This window comes from Emys orbicularis, chromosome 11 (assembly GCF_028017835.1).
Source record: "Emys orbicularis isolate rEmyOrb1 chromosome 11, rEmyOrb1.hap1, whole genome shotgun sequence".
NCBI lineage: Eukaryota > Metazoa > Chordata > Testudines > Emydidae > Emys > Emys orbicularis.
This window is the reverse complement of record NC_088693.1, coordinates 32,334,043-32,349,046: the sequence shown is the minus strand read 5'-3', so window position 1 is coordinate 32,349,046 and position 15,004 is coordinate 32,334,043. Positions and strand designations below refer to the sequence as shown.

The 15,004-nt window shown below is 40.6% G+C and overlaps 1 protein-coding gene across 1 annotated transcript in view; it reads left to right on the top strand.

The window, feature by feature from the left end:
• Nucleotides 1-15,004, top strand: part of LY75 (lymphocyte antigen 75) — a 69,605-nt gene that overhangs the window by 16,268 nt on the left and 38,333 nt on the right. Inside the window, 7 exon segments of the mRNA XM_065413407.1 lie at nucleotides 22-210; nucleotides 971-1,128; nucleotides 2,629-2,736; nucleotides 4,068-4,156; nucleotides 4,615-4,787; nucleotides 4,946-5,142; nucleotides 6,663-6,805. Coding sequence (XP_065269479.1) covers nucleotides 22-210; nucleotides 971-1,128; nucleotides 2,629-2,736; nucleotides 4,068-4,156; nucleotides 4,615-4,787; nucleotides 4,946-5,142; nucleotides 6,663-6,805 — 1,057 coding nt within the window.

The following is a 15,004-nucleotide window of genomic DNA, read 5'->3' as shown; positions in this document are numbered from 1 at the left end:
CCACATTCTGTTCATTCTCAGATGTTTGGAGGTACTTGGAGACTCAATGTGATTCAGGCTGGCTTCCATACAGTGGTTTGTGTTATATGCTGATGAATAACCAAGCTTCCTGGAATATGGCAAGTCAGTCATGCAGAGAAAAGAAAAGTGACCTCATCAGCATACATTCTTTAGCAGATGTTGAGCTGGTTGTTACAAAGCTTCATAATGGTAAGTTTGGATCGTTAACAATATTAACAAAATTAACAATAGCTCCATGAGGCCAGAAATTAATGAATCAGCCGTTTAGATAGAGAGATACAAGGCCAGATCCTCAGCATGTCTACATTGGTGTACCTCCATTGACTTCAGTAGTATTATTACATTGATTTCAGTGTAGTAAACTGATTCACATTAGCTGAGGAACTGACCCAAGAAGATCAACCTCTCTTGAGGAAACTGTTTTTTTTCTTCAAAGTTTTTTAGGGTTGTTTACTCTGTTTTATATTGGTAGGGTTATGCTTATTTTGATTTTACTTTGTGTTTTATTGTATTATGTTTTAAACAGAATGGTGATAGTTCTTCATTCAAATCTATAAAGTTACTTGAGTTATTACTTGATTATTGGTCATTGAACTTGTCTGCCTGTTCTCCATTGCTGCTGTCTAAAACTGAGGATTCTTTCTCATTTTGGATTAGTGGTAATTTTGATGGTACATGTAAGCATCACAAAAAAAGCAGTTACGTATATTCATACATAATAATAAAAAACTGGATGGTAAAAAATGCTGTGTGCCAGTCTCAGATCCCTGATCGCATTGTGAGAATGGGTATTTGAGAATAATGCAGTGCATTCTGAGACGTGGCAGGTTTTGGGAGGCTCATAGTATTTTGCATGCTGTTAAATCTTACATTTGTTGGTTTCATTTTCATTTGCAATTATCTTACTTACTAAACTAAACTTATATTCTCATCCCCATTTTAACTTTAGAAACTAAAGAGGAAATATGGATGGGTTTCATGAATGAGGATACTCCAGCTTTCTTTAAGTGGTCAGATGAATCCAAAGTGGTTTTCACTTACTGGGATCAGAATGAACCAAAAATTCCTTTTAACAGCACTCCTAACTGTGTGTCCTATTCAGGAAAGGTAAGAACTCAATGCTCTTTCAGTCATAGTAGATACAGTGTTATGTGGTGTATGTGTGAAGGCTGAGAGCAAAAAACCCCAAATACAACTGAATCACCTTTGATATATACAGAAATATAGGGATAATGAAAGCAAATCTCTTTGTTTCAGAAATAACTATTTGACACTATTTAAAAAAAAAGAAATTGCTTGAAATTATTTATCCAAAGTTTGCATACTGTGTATCCTGGTTTCCCTGTGTGTGTCATGGGCTTCAAGGGAATGAAAAAAATTGTTTGCAGTTCTCAGATTCTGCCACTAGCAGCTGCTGCTTTGGCTGCTGTTGAGGGGCAGCTAGTTGTTTCTCCTGCTGCTCCATGTTGTTCTTTCCAATCCTGCTCTGCCTTCTGAGTTACCACTTACCAGCTCCTTGTTATGTACAAGTGACAGAGAGCCAAGAGGGATGTAGGCAGAGCTATAGAGATGAGGAGCCAGCCTGAATCAAACCCTAAAGGCTTGAGGCACTATGAGCAATTTAGGCCCTCCCTTCTGAGAAGGGGTAATGAGACACTTGGAGTGTGGAGTGAAGGAGAGAGACCATGGCTCTTGGAGGGTAGTAAAGGGGACTGGAGGGGAGAGAGATCTTGATAACAGCACAAAGATGCCAGAGTGGGGAGCTGGCCAGAGCTATTCCCCTGGAGAAGACTTACTAGCTATTCCGCAAATACACAGAAGAGGGTAGCAGGCCTTCCCATAGGAGACATATGAGAGGGAGCAATGGAATGTTTTGGGGAGAGAGACGTAGTATGGAGGAGGGCTTCAGGGCTTGGCTGGAGGTGTCATTGATTTTGATAGCATCCGGACTTCTGCATACATATCCGAACCAGTTGTTTGAGCAAACTCTGAATTTCAGGGTTTCTCCATTAAGGCTTTTATAAGTACTTTTAAAATGATGACAGTGGGATTTTACGTGATCTTGTATGTTTGGGCAGTATTGCATCATGATGAAACATCATTGTCTGTTGATGTAACAACGCAATGCATGTTGAAAGTGCAATTTAGGGCAGTTTGGGTTTGTATTTGGAGGGAACGATCTGGTGAACCTGGGGGAGCTATTAAGTACTGCTGTGACCAGCAGAGTTGGTGTCTTCAAGAGGGTCATCGCAGGCCCTGATCAATTAAGAAGAAAATGAGGTATCCATGTAATGCTTTGGTAAAGGACAGCTGAGGAGAGCAAGAGATGACACTGGCAGGAGATAGCAGGACACCCTGCAGACAAAGGTCTCTTAAGCAGGCATAATTAATTATGCTTTTTATAGGGCCAGTAGCCAGGAGAATCGTTAATCCTTAAAGAGCAAGAGCCAGGAAAGGCTGATTCAGCCTGGAGGAGTCCCCACAACTTAAATTGGCTTATGTCTACATCACAGCAATGATTTTAAACTGAAGTATAGATGGAAATAAGTTCAAATTTGAAAGTTTTGAGGGGTTTTTAAATCCCATTTTTTTCCTCCTTTCTAATAGTTGGGTCGGTGGAGAGTCAAATCTTGTGAAGAGAAACTGAAATATGTGTGCATGAAAAAAGGAGAGGTTTTGAATGAAACATCTGATAAACATTGTTTCCTGAAAGAGGTAATAATTCATAATGCCAATTATTTAAAAAATGTGTGATTCTTTTACCTTACTTCAATGTAAAAATGCTGCCTACATAAAATTACTTTTATTTCCTCTACTTTTGGAGTTCTCATTTTTAAAAGAATTTATCAAACATTGGATTGTCCTAGCTTTATAAAGATACATCCAAGTAGTTTAGACCCAAAAGTTGACTTAATTTAAAATTCTTTTCACTTGGTAGGGATTGTCTTTTAAAAGTCATACCCCTCTGTTTACTGAGAAGTATACTGGGATGCCGGCAAGCAGTTTATTCCCAACATGTAAGCTGTAATATTGTATTACTTTATTTTAAAAAATAGATTTTACAAACCCTAATTTTAATAGATGTGTTTTCATTAATTCCGTTTGGGTTTGTTTGTTTGTTTAATTCAATTAAAACCATTTTCACCCCGAGACTTTCAAATGGTGTGCCTCACAGCTTCTTCCAGATCTCAGAACAAGTGAATACATTTTGATGCATAATGCAACACCTCTTCCCTTTTTTCCCTACCTACATTCCTGAACAGGCTATTCCCCTCTAAATCACTATTCCAGTCATGTTCCTAAGTTGATATTATTCATTGCATTTTTAAAATAAATATTTTTAAAATCTTGAGCTCATTAAAGTCAGTGGCAAAACTCCCATTTACTTCAGTGGGGCCAGAATTTCACTCTAGTATTGACTTTTGACAAGCAGCAATCACAGTGCTCTTCCTGTACAGTTTTGCACACTCAGGCTACATCTTCACTACAGGGGGGGGTCGATTTAAGATACGCAAATCTTAAATTTATCGCAGCCGACTTACCCCGCTGTAAGGACGGTGGCAAAATCGACCTCCGCGGCTTCCCGTCGACGGCGCTTACTCCCACCTCCGCTGGTGGAGTAAGAGCGTCGATTCGGGGATCGATTGTCACGTCCCGACGAGACGCGATAATTCGATCCCCGAGAGGTCGATTTCTACCCGCCGATTCAGGCGGGTAGTGTAGACCTAGCCATAGTGTTGTATTTTCTTTTGCCTTATTTCCCCAAACACTATAGGTCTAGGGCTTGATCCTGTGGCCCTTACTCAAAGTAAGGATATTTGATGTCGGATAGAGCCCATGGTGTGTCACTCCTTTACATGTTCTTTCTTCCCTGGCTGAGAGGGTGAAAATTCTGTAGTACCCTGATCTTGGGTTTTATTCGTAGTAGCATGTCTGTGCCTGGACACCAAACAATGGTGTAATGCTTTCTTTTGGGGAAGTAGGTTGGACTATACTGTCAGAACTTGCCTATAAAAATATAAATGTTTCATTCTCTAAACTTTTAGGGATGGAAGAGACATGGAGACTTCTGTTACAAGATTCATAACAGTAAAGTATCGTTTGGAGCTCAGTGCAATCTTACAATAATGAACAGGTACAGCCATGTATCGTTTATTATTTATTTGTTTGTTTGTTTGCACTACAGTAGATCCTAGAGGCTCCAGTCAAGGACTGTTGTGGTAAGCACAGTACAGACAAGTATTAAGACAATTCCTACCCTAAAGAGCTCATAAGCTAGGTTTATATGACACAACAACAGTTGGTGGTGGGAGGACAAAGTAACATTAAAACAAGAATGATATGCATGGTAGGCAGTAGTCTCAGCTTACCACCTGCCTAGCCATTATCAGCTGTTAGTATTTTGTAGGCAATTCAAACTTGCATATTTAAAAATTAAATTCTCTTAATGTACAGAATGCATCAACCGCCTCTTATAACCATTTGGACTTACCCATCTGCATAGAGAAGAGAATATCCCTTCATTTTCAAATTGATTTGATAGTTACAAATGTCCTTTTAATATCTTTTTGAAATAAATTGTGACTATTACAGGTTTGAGCAAGAATTTATAAACAGTTTGATTGGAAAATACAGTAAAGGCAAAGAAAAATATTTCTGGACAGGCTTGCAAGATATCAACCGGTCAGGAAAGTATACTTGGGGTGATGCAGATGGGAGAAAAAATGAAGCTGTGGTGTATGCAAACTGGAATTCCTTACAGCCAGGTAAAATCTTTAACAGTTAAGAAAACTAAAATAAATAATTGTGATAAAGTGCATTTATAGTCTCACAAAAATGGCACGACTGTAATTCAAAAACCTGTGGACTTTCTGAAAACCAGCAAGGAGATTTTAAATGTTGTCTTTGTTTGTTAAAATCTTAGCATTTCCTGGAGGATGTGTAGCAATGTCAAGTGGGAAATCTCTTGGAAAATGGGAGGCCAAAGACTGTAAAACCTTTACAGCCTTATCTATCTGCAAGAACTATACTGGGCCTCCCAGGCAGCCAGAAGTACTTCCTAAGCCAACTGACCCTTGTCCTCCTGGATGGCAAAATGGATCAGGCCTTGCCTGCTATAAGGTAATACATTTTTCCTATTAAATGCCTTATTTATTTTGGCACTCTCTTGCAGTCGTCTGTATATACATGTTAATGGCCAGTTTGTGGCTTTAAGCTGCGCTGCGGGGAGTTTCAGAGAGGCTATACTGCACCGGGAGCCCAAGGAAGAATTCTTGCTGACTCAGGCAGAATACCTCCAAAGGCTCTTAGGCAGTGCACACTGGAGCAGCAACTCTACCATCCTTTGAAAGGTGCAGCATGCACTCCCCTCCATGCCAGGCCAACACTGCTGACCAGTGCAAGGAAGGTTGAGGCACAGCTCTGCCATCACCTTGCCTCCTTTCAGGAGGCTAGTGCTGTTGGTGGCACTAACAAGGAGTGTCTTCCCTCCAGCCTGACTGTGTCTGGCTGTTGTACAGAGGCACAAAGAAGGCACTTGGCACCTTGCAGCTTCTCTCCTCTCACAGCCCCTTGTGTACCATCAGAGGCCATGAATGGGGACATTTGACTTTTCATTCTGGATGGCTACAGGAATATGTCGATCTCATCCACTAAAGAGTATAGCCAAATTTTGAAGTTGTATTTGCTATTTTAAGATAGCTTTCTGAGTCAATTAGCTGTTGGCTGGAATGGCTTCATTGATCTTGAATTTAGAAGCACACTTTTTTTTTTTCCATTTAAAAATCCTAATGGAATTGCTTAGAATCAAATCCCATTAAAATGAATGGCTTATTTGATTTATACCTCCTAATTTCTGGATTCAGTGTTTGGGATGCAGTACAAACTTTAGACAGATAGTAAACTAGAGATCACACATTTTGTTGCTCAGGTAGGCTGAGCTTTGGGTATCCAACTTTTTAAGTGCGAATGGAGTCCCTGCTGGGAGGTTGGATAGAGCTGGGAGGAGGGGTTGGTGAGAGTGAGGGGCAGGGGAGGAGCCCAGCTGACCAGAGTGGGGCTGAGTGCCTAAGTGGGAGTGGGCTGGCCATAGTGGTGGGGGTAAGGGATGAAGTTGGGAATATAGGTTGGCTTACATAAAAAAGGAAATGTGCAATGCTCTGGTGAGTTGCTGCCTGTGATATGTGTAGGCAGCACATGTCTGAGGGTGTCTGAGAGCTTCCTCTGCCAGTAGCACAAAATGGGCATTCTGTTGGCCTGATTTTAGTGAAAATCAGGCTTTTCAGATTTTCACCAAAATCCATACAGTTCTGTCCTTGGCAGAACATTCCTTGGCATTTTGGAATTTACCAGATGCCGTTTTCAAAAATTATTGTGGTACATACAGACAAGAGGAGAAATACCGTCGAGCTGAGTGTAGACCAACAAAAATTGGACTAAAAATCCAGAGAATCCAGCCATTCGTGCAAATAAAACTGGGGAAAAAGAATGATTTAAAAAAAAAGTTTAAAATCAAGCTCTCCACTTTCTTCCCCTGGAAAGAAATAATTTGTTCCTACAAATAATGCCCACATTTGAGTAGAATAACAGCGACTAAACAATGCTGTCACTGAGTCATGCTGTCACTTTGTTTTTTTGTGAAGTTCTTTCATAGTGAAAGATTGCTGAGAACCAGGACATGGGAAGAGGCAGAACGATTCTGTGAAGCACTAGGAGGTCATCTTCCTAGTTTCAGTGATACTGCAGAAATGAAGGAACTCCATTATATACTAAGAGACATTATCAGGTAACAATCTAGAAATGCCATGATGATATGGTGATTTCAGTTACACACTGCTGAGATTGGAGTCTAACTCCGTGTTTACATCTGAGAAACGCTGCATGTTTTGTGTATTTGTCATTTGAATAACTGTGATAGATGGTGAAGTTTTTACCTTTGTAAATGAGAATCCTGAAGTTTCTGATTTAGTATATGAAATCTGATTTTGTTTTAGGCTATGTTTCAACCCAGATTATTCATCAAGAGAAAATCTTCAACCAGTCAAAGTCTCCTCAGAAATGAAATTGAAAGCTCTAACAATTGGCCAAATTTAGCCTTAAAAGAAACAGGCTTGATTCCAGATGACTTTAGTTTTATGACAGTTATAAATCTTTTTTCCAAATAAGTCATTCCAGTGAAGAACTAATTACTTTTTAGGACTGTCCTGGATCACTTACACCATTCATCTTAGACATGTCCCTAAAGTGTATATCACTAGATCAGGGGTCGGCAACGTTCGGCACGCGGCTCGCCAGGGTAAGCACCCTGGCGGGCCCGGCCAGTTTATTTACCTGCTGACGCGGCAGGTTCGGCCGATCGCGGCCCCCACTGGCCGCGGTTCGCCGTCCTGGGCCAATGGGGGCGGCGAGAAGCGGCGCGGGCGAGTGATGTGCTGGCCACGGCTTCTCGCCGCCCCCATTGGCCCAGGACGGCGAACTGCGGCCAGTGGGGGCCGCGATCGGCCGAACCTGCCGCATCAGCAGGTAAATAAACTGGCCCAGCCCACCAGGGTGCTTACCCTGGCGAGCCACGTGCCGAACGTTGCCGACCCCTGCACTAGATAGTCAAGAAGGAGACAGTGCAGCACTTTGAAAAGCTCTTAATGAAGTAGAAAATTGTATTTTTCCTGTATATGTGTGTTGTATAATAGCAATAGCCTTAATTGTTTTGTTGCGTATTTGATTGCCTCTTCTTTGCATGATAGTTCATCTGTCTCAGCACCCATTTATTTACTTCTTATTGCAAAGCAGTAGAGATTCTGTTAGTTAAATCAACCTTGTAAAATTCTGCTTTCCCACTAGAATGGAATGGGCGACTTTTTTAAAAAATGAGGCAGTAATATGTTTTCATTATCATCATTTTTGTTGTCGTATTGATGACAAGATTTTGGATGAAATCCTGGTCCCGTTGAAGTCAAGGGCAAAACACCCATTGACTTCAGTAGGATCAGGATTTCACCCTTTGTGTCTCTTATGTCCCCAGTACATGGGGTAGTACTGTAGTAAGTATAGATCCAAAACTTCATTGGACTCAAGTCCAGGGGCTTGCCCATTAGAACATCTCAGAGACAGCTTAGGCAATTAACTACTCTAAGAAGAGCCCATGACAGTCAATCTGCTGAACATAATACCACTTCTCTGGATAGTGTTAAAGGGAACACAAGTTGGCCAAAGTTTTCTTGGTGCTACAGGAATAAAGAGGCAAAGCAGAGATGTTTGCTTTCCATCTTCTCTTTACAATGACTTTAAATCTACATTGTTACAGTAAAATGATTGCTTCTTTCTGCTGAATTTTGGTATAGTGACAGTTGCTCTCTGTTCTCGACTGTTGTATTCCGGTTGACTTGAAGAAAAAACTTACTCTAGGAATGGCTTATTATTACATTTTTTAAAGTGAGCTTTATTTATGTGCACAAGATGCTCTCTGCCTAAATAAAAGTTCTATTTTTTAATTAATTTAATCAATGAATACTGTGCTATCTAGCAATCTGGTTGGCACAGATTCTATTTGGCATAACGGGGATAACACTGTACAGACATTAGATGAGTATGTTGAGTTCTCTGGTATCAAGAAATTAAATGCTACATAAATTGTGAGTCTTGGATTTTTGTCAAAGAAGCTGTCTCTGAAAAGCCTTGTTATGCATGGGTATGATGTCAGATCCATGTGTAATAAGGTTTTTGATTGACAGTTTAGCCTTGCAGAACCCTTGCCAGCTGAAATTTGTTGTTGCAGCCAGCCTCACTTAACTTTTTACATTTTTATCCACAAACTAAAGCAAGAGCATTTAATAGCTCCCAATGTACAGTCTCTTGTAATAGGTTTTAAAAATTGAAAGTCAGTGGCTGAAGATTGGCATAACTGAATATCCAATTTGTTTTGTTTGGAAATCCACGAATTATGAAAAGGACCCAGCCATTGTTTGCACTAATATAAGACAACAACAAACCCACATACTCTATACATAGATTGAATAGCCCAGAAAAAGGCACTTGTAACTTCTTTATTAAAGTGACTTACTAATGTCCCTCAAATAAAATATACTATGCAACTTTGTTGTATGTAGATGTAGTAAATCTATTCTAATTTTACTCTGTCATGTTGCAAATATAAGTTATGTTTCTCTGTACCCAATTCACTATGAAATATGTTTAAGGAATCATTATATTTTGTTTCCCCACTGAGCAGAGGTAGGTGGCACTGCTTTACAGCTTGCCAATACCTATCCAATATTAATTACAACTAATGGCCATGTTTATTTTGTTAGGAGTCAGGAGATGAAGATTTACAATTTCTAAAGATTCTGGCAATGTTATAATGTGAGATATTGCATATGTCATATGTAAGGAACCTCAAACGTCACTCAACAGAGTAAGGGCTGGATCCATTTCCCTCCTCTTTTCCTCCTCCTCCTCCCCCTCGTATCCTTGTCACAAACTAGATGGTTTTCCAGAACCATCACTGCAGTGAGGTCCTACTTCGTACAGATCTTCCCAAAGAGTTGGCAAATGAGCAGGTGCTCCATGGTGTGCACCTCACCTCATGTAATTAGAGTAGCCCCATTTGATCATATTAGTGTTTGATCTGCCAGTTTGTATGCACAGGCAGTGCAGGCACATCCACGTTGACCAGTCTGTATCGGCCCTCGTGGGGTTCCAGATCGATTTCAGTGCATCTGACTGCACGTAGTCTTTCATTCCATAACCCCAGTCATGCCTTGCCAGCTGTCATATCCAATGGTACAACACTGGTTATAATACTCTTTCGTGATTTAAGGCATTTGTTTACTCCTGTCTTGGATATCCCACTTGAAGTCATTTAGGGTCTTTTACTTGACCACAGTGGAATTTAAATTGGCCCTAATACAGTAAGCACAGTATAAACTGACTGTGTAATCAAACAGAGCAGCAATAACAGAATGCACACAACAATAGCCCAAAACATGGAGAGAATGTTGGTGAGGGTGCGGGAGTGAATCACTTATGTCTCGAGATCATTAACTTCCACTAAAGAGATGTTACATGGTTAATATTGCCTCCGGAGATTGGCACATTAAAATTATTATTCTTTAAATACATTTACACAGTGCTATTAGTTTACACTGTGCTTTGCATTTTTTAATTATGTAGAGCTAGTGATTTCAGAGATCAGGGAGATATGTAGACTCTCTTAAAACAAGATAAGATATTTGGGGAAATGAGAGTAGAAAACAAACAGCAAATTGTTTCAGCAACAAAACCCTGGATGATTGTCAGGGTGCAGTACTGCACAGTTTATGGGATGTCTTTCCTGGATTTATTTAGTCACATTCTCTGCCCAAAACTGGTAATACAGTAGAATAATTTTAGCTCATGGAAGAAGCAGCACCTCTGCATCTTCCCTCATCCTTCCCTCCCATGACTCATTGTTAGGCGTTTTCAAATGTTAGCAAAAGACAGTTTTCTTCTCCATTTGGCAACAGAGAAAGAGTGGCTAACTTAGTCCAACTTGCTGTTTTCTCAGATTTTTACCTTGGAGGCAAAGAAGACGCAGAAGTGTTCTGATTATGCCAAGTATCTGTTAGTGGAAAGTAAAGTAAAGTACAGCATGCTATCCTTTTCCTGCCTAAATGAAATAAGAACTACAATTTCTTTGCTGTACCATGAATGTGGTAGCTAGGGTGACCAGATGTCCCTATTTTATAGGGACAGTCCCGATATTTGGGGCTTTTTCTTCTATAGGTGCCTATTACCCCTCACCCTCGTCCCAGTTTTTCACACTTGCTGTCTAGTGTCTAGTGGTAGCTAGTTTGAACTATGGGTGTAGCAGATCCAGTTGAGCAAATTTCAAAGGAATGAAAGTATTGTGTGTGAGTGTTTTTTCAGTTTTATACTTAGCAATGAAGTGGCGTTCTGGAGGTGTTATAGGGAGTGGCAGTTTGGGTTTGGTTATGTCTCTTAATTTAAAAATGCTATACAAATTGGAAAGGAACCAATTTACTGCTTCCAGTTTGCCTTCACATGTACTATGTACACAGATCTGCTTCATCATTTGATTTGAATCTGGAAAGTTCTATTAATATGTATGTGGGTTTGCAAGAAACAACTGAACTAGTTCAAGAGATATTGACTAGATCAACTATAAGGACCCTGTTCCTAGGTTCTAAAACAGATTTTTTTTAAACGGATCTTTAAAAAATGTTCAGGTTACGTGGCAATGCAGCCAGTGTCAGCAGGGTGTACATTTTTCAAAACAATTCTTAAGATTAGTGGTAGAACTGGGCAACATTTCTGGCAAATAATGAATTTGCTGAAAAATGCAGTTTTGGATGAATAAAAAATGAGGATTCATTATTTTAAAAAAATCAGAGCAGCTCATTTTGACATTTTCTAAACAGACTATGTTGACATTTCAATTAAGAGCTAATTTTGTTTAGACCATGTTGATTTGTTTGACCTAAACAATTTTTTGTCAGTTTTTTGTCTGTGAGAAAAAACAAAAAAATTCAATTTTGGCCACCAAACCAAAAAATCAGTTATTCACTCAGTTCTATTAGGCAGTTTTTATCAAACTTCCCACATTCCAGGATTTTATATTTGAAAAAATTATTCCTGCATCAGTTCATCAAGGAATATAAGATTACTTTTATGGGCCAATATTGATTGGTTTCAATTTCCGTATTTTATTTTTCCATAGCAATCAAAATATCTAGCAAAATAGATGACTTTACCAGAACAATACAATTGTATTAAACATCCACCTCCGAAGTGTTGTGTGGTACTTTCAGCTATGGTAGGGTATGAAAGGAAGACCAACTACCTGTGGTATTCTTCTCCTATAATTCTACTTCTGTACTTTGTGTCAAAAAAGGGCTCCACAGAGCTCAGGGCATGGTCAGGGAAAGATTCAAACATCCACTAACACAGCATGTGCACTTTTCAGGCAGCATAAGGTAAAGTACAAAAATCATCATAACTTGCTGCTGGGCTGAGGACATTAACTCCGCTGAGGCAGCTTTTCCACACTTTGGAAAGAGCATTATTGGGTGATGGCAGCAAGGTATGGACAAAAGCCATGCTTACATGGCTTCAGGAGACCTTGGAAGGAGGAGCAGTGATAGGCTGAGATCTGAGGATTGGGTCTCTGTTGTTCCCATAGATTTCAGAGTGTCTTGTAAGAAAGGGTAGCCTTGGCCCCTAGCTGATCAGCATTATCACTAGCCCTGCTTGAGCATGCACCCGTGCAGTGGAATGATGGAGGCTAAGGAGCAGGTTCTGCCTTCCCCTTTATTACCTTTTCACCCAGGAAGAGGAGATATAGATCCAAATGAGGTGTTCCTAGACTTCTACCCAACTGTAAGACTCTAGACCTCAAAACACACCCACAGTTTCCACGTAATACCATTAGTCCCCATCTGAACCGAGGAAGTCACCATGTTCTGAAATAGCTTTTAAGAACTGATCATAAACTTTTTCAGGTAACAGAGTTACCAAAGCCATTTTTAACAGGTTTCAGAGTAGCAGCCGTGTTAGTCTGTATCCGCAAAAAAGAACCGGAGTACTTGTGGCACCTCAGAGACTAACAAATTTATTAGAGCATAAGCTTTCGTGGGCTACAACCCACTTCTTCGGATGCACAAAGCCATTTTTGTTAGTTTTCCCCCTCTTTTAATTTCTAGCTTATGTTATAGGTTAAATTAACAGGTGACGTCACTCATGCTTTGAATCCTGTATCTGAGCTGACATATGGCTAAGATTAAGGGACAAAAAATCCCTTTTCAAGCATTTAGAACTTTTATTTCCTGAGTTACTATTTTTTTCCTTTCAGAACAATCTTTGAAAAGTGCAAAATACCTACCTCTGTTGCAGTATTGTCAGTGATCCATATAGTATTTACATCAAGTAGTAAAAAAGGCCATACCACACTGAGGGCTGGTCTACACTGGGGGGGGAGATCGATCTAAGATATGCAACTTCAGCTACGCGAATAGCGTAGCTGAAGTCGAAGTATCTTAGATCGAATTACCTGGGGTCCACACGGCACGGGATCAACGGCCGCGGCTCCCCCATCGACTGCGCTACCGCCGCTCGCTCTGGTGGAGTTCAATAGGAGTCTTCCCACTGACTTCAGAGAATTTTGGATCAGCCCTATCTGTGTGGAATTGCTGGCCCTCATTCTCCAGTGCATTAAGTGCCATTTCCCCTAGACTTAAACCCAGCAGATCTGGTTACTGGAGTAAGAGCCAAAATTTGTCCCTAAATGATTACCTAGAATGTAGAATTGTAAAATCTCTAGTTATGTACAATATCTGCATCTATAGGCCAGACTCTGTGATAGCTTAACACCCAAAGTGACCTCACTGACTTCAGTAGGCTACATGGACTGTAAGTCAACAAAGGATTTGGTGTATGTCTATAAATTAAATAAAAATATGACCAAGAATTTCCGTAAAAAGAATTGGAGGACAAATAGAAATGGATGGTCTTGGAAATTAGTATCTTTATTACATTCAAATTAGTTATGCCTGTTGCAGCCTGTCCCACTTCGTTTCTAGACAGTCAGCAGTCTATTTTAAATGGACTCAAATTCTAGCCTAGGTCCCACATGTTTCTGAGCTGAGTCACTGCTTCTAGGTCTGGGTCTCTGGGGCACACTCTCAGACTCACACCTCTTGTCTGAGCCCTTCCTTGGGACATGGGACTCAGCAGTCCAGCCATCTCAGACTCTGGAGTCAGTGCCTCAGATCTCCCAACCCCCAGCTGTTTACTTCTGCTCCCTGAGAGTTCCAGGTAGGCTGGGCACTCTGGCTTCTACATTAACCCCTTCAAGGCCAGTAAGGCAAGGAACACAGGCTTAGCAAAATAATTTTAATCACAATCACTTTCCTCTTAAAAAGCACCCAAGAGATACAGATCTTTGCAAATAAATTTTTTTAAAAAGTCCTGAGATGCTGCCTTGCCTAGTTTGAGCTCATCTCTTCTGTGAGTCCATGCTATGGTCAGCATTTCAGGCTAGGCAGAGTCCCTCCTGCCTCTTCTCTCTCTCCAACCCTGTCTTTTTGCGTGTGGCGATGGACAGATCCTTTGCCAGAAAAGCACTCCTTAAATAAAGTCTCTCTTCCTTTTTGCCTTGTGCTCTACTGTGATGCTTTTCCCTTCCCCCTCCAGGGTCCTGTGTAAAGCATCCATTTTCCCATGGGAATGGACCGGTAGTTTAGAGACAGTCAGAGTCGGTGGCCTTAGATTGTTGTCTTGTTGAAGGATGATCTCTGAGAAGTCATCAAGATATCAAGCGCTGTTCCCTAGGCAGCGTAACTGACTAGAACACTTGATAACCTTGCTTTGGCAAGGCTGGACATGCACCAAAATGGAGCTTACAATACAAATGGAGTTCACAGTCTGACCCAGATATATCCCACTCTGTCACAATGCCCTTAAAGTCCCAATCAATAGTAAAGAGACCTATGGTATTACTCCAGTTTTGAATATATGCATTGAAATCCCCTTTTATAGTGACAACCTTTCTCTTGGAATGGAACTGAGAATTTTAAATTTTAATTACCCTGCTCCTAAAAAATGAAAAACAAAAATAAAAAAGACAGCCCTGCATTTGTAAGTTCATTGAAGTTAGTGGGGAATAAACATGTGCCCAAGTGCTTTGCTGAATCAGAACCTAAGGCCTGGTCCACACTACCCCCCCACTTCGGACTAAGGTATGCAAATTCAGCTACGTTAATAACGTAGCTGAATTTGAAGTACCTTAGTCCGAACTTACCGCGGGTCCAGACGCTGCAGGCAGGCTCCCCCGTCGATGCCGCGTACTCCTCTCGCTGAGCTGGAGTACCGGCGTCGACGGCGAGCACTTCCGGGATCGATTTATCGCGTCTAGACAAGACGCGATAAATCGATCCCAGAAGATCGATCGCTTACATCCGGACCAGGAAGTAAGTATAGACGTACCCTAAGA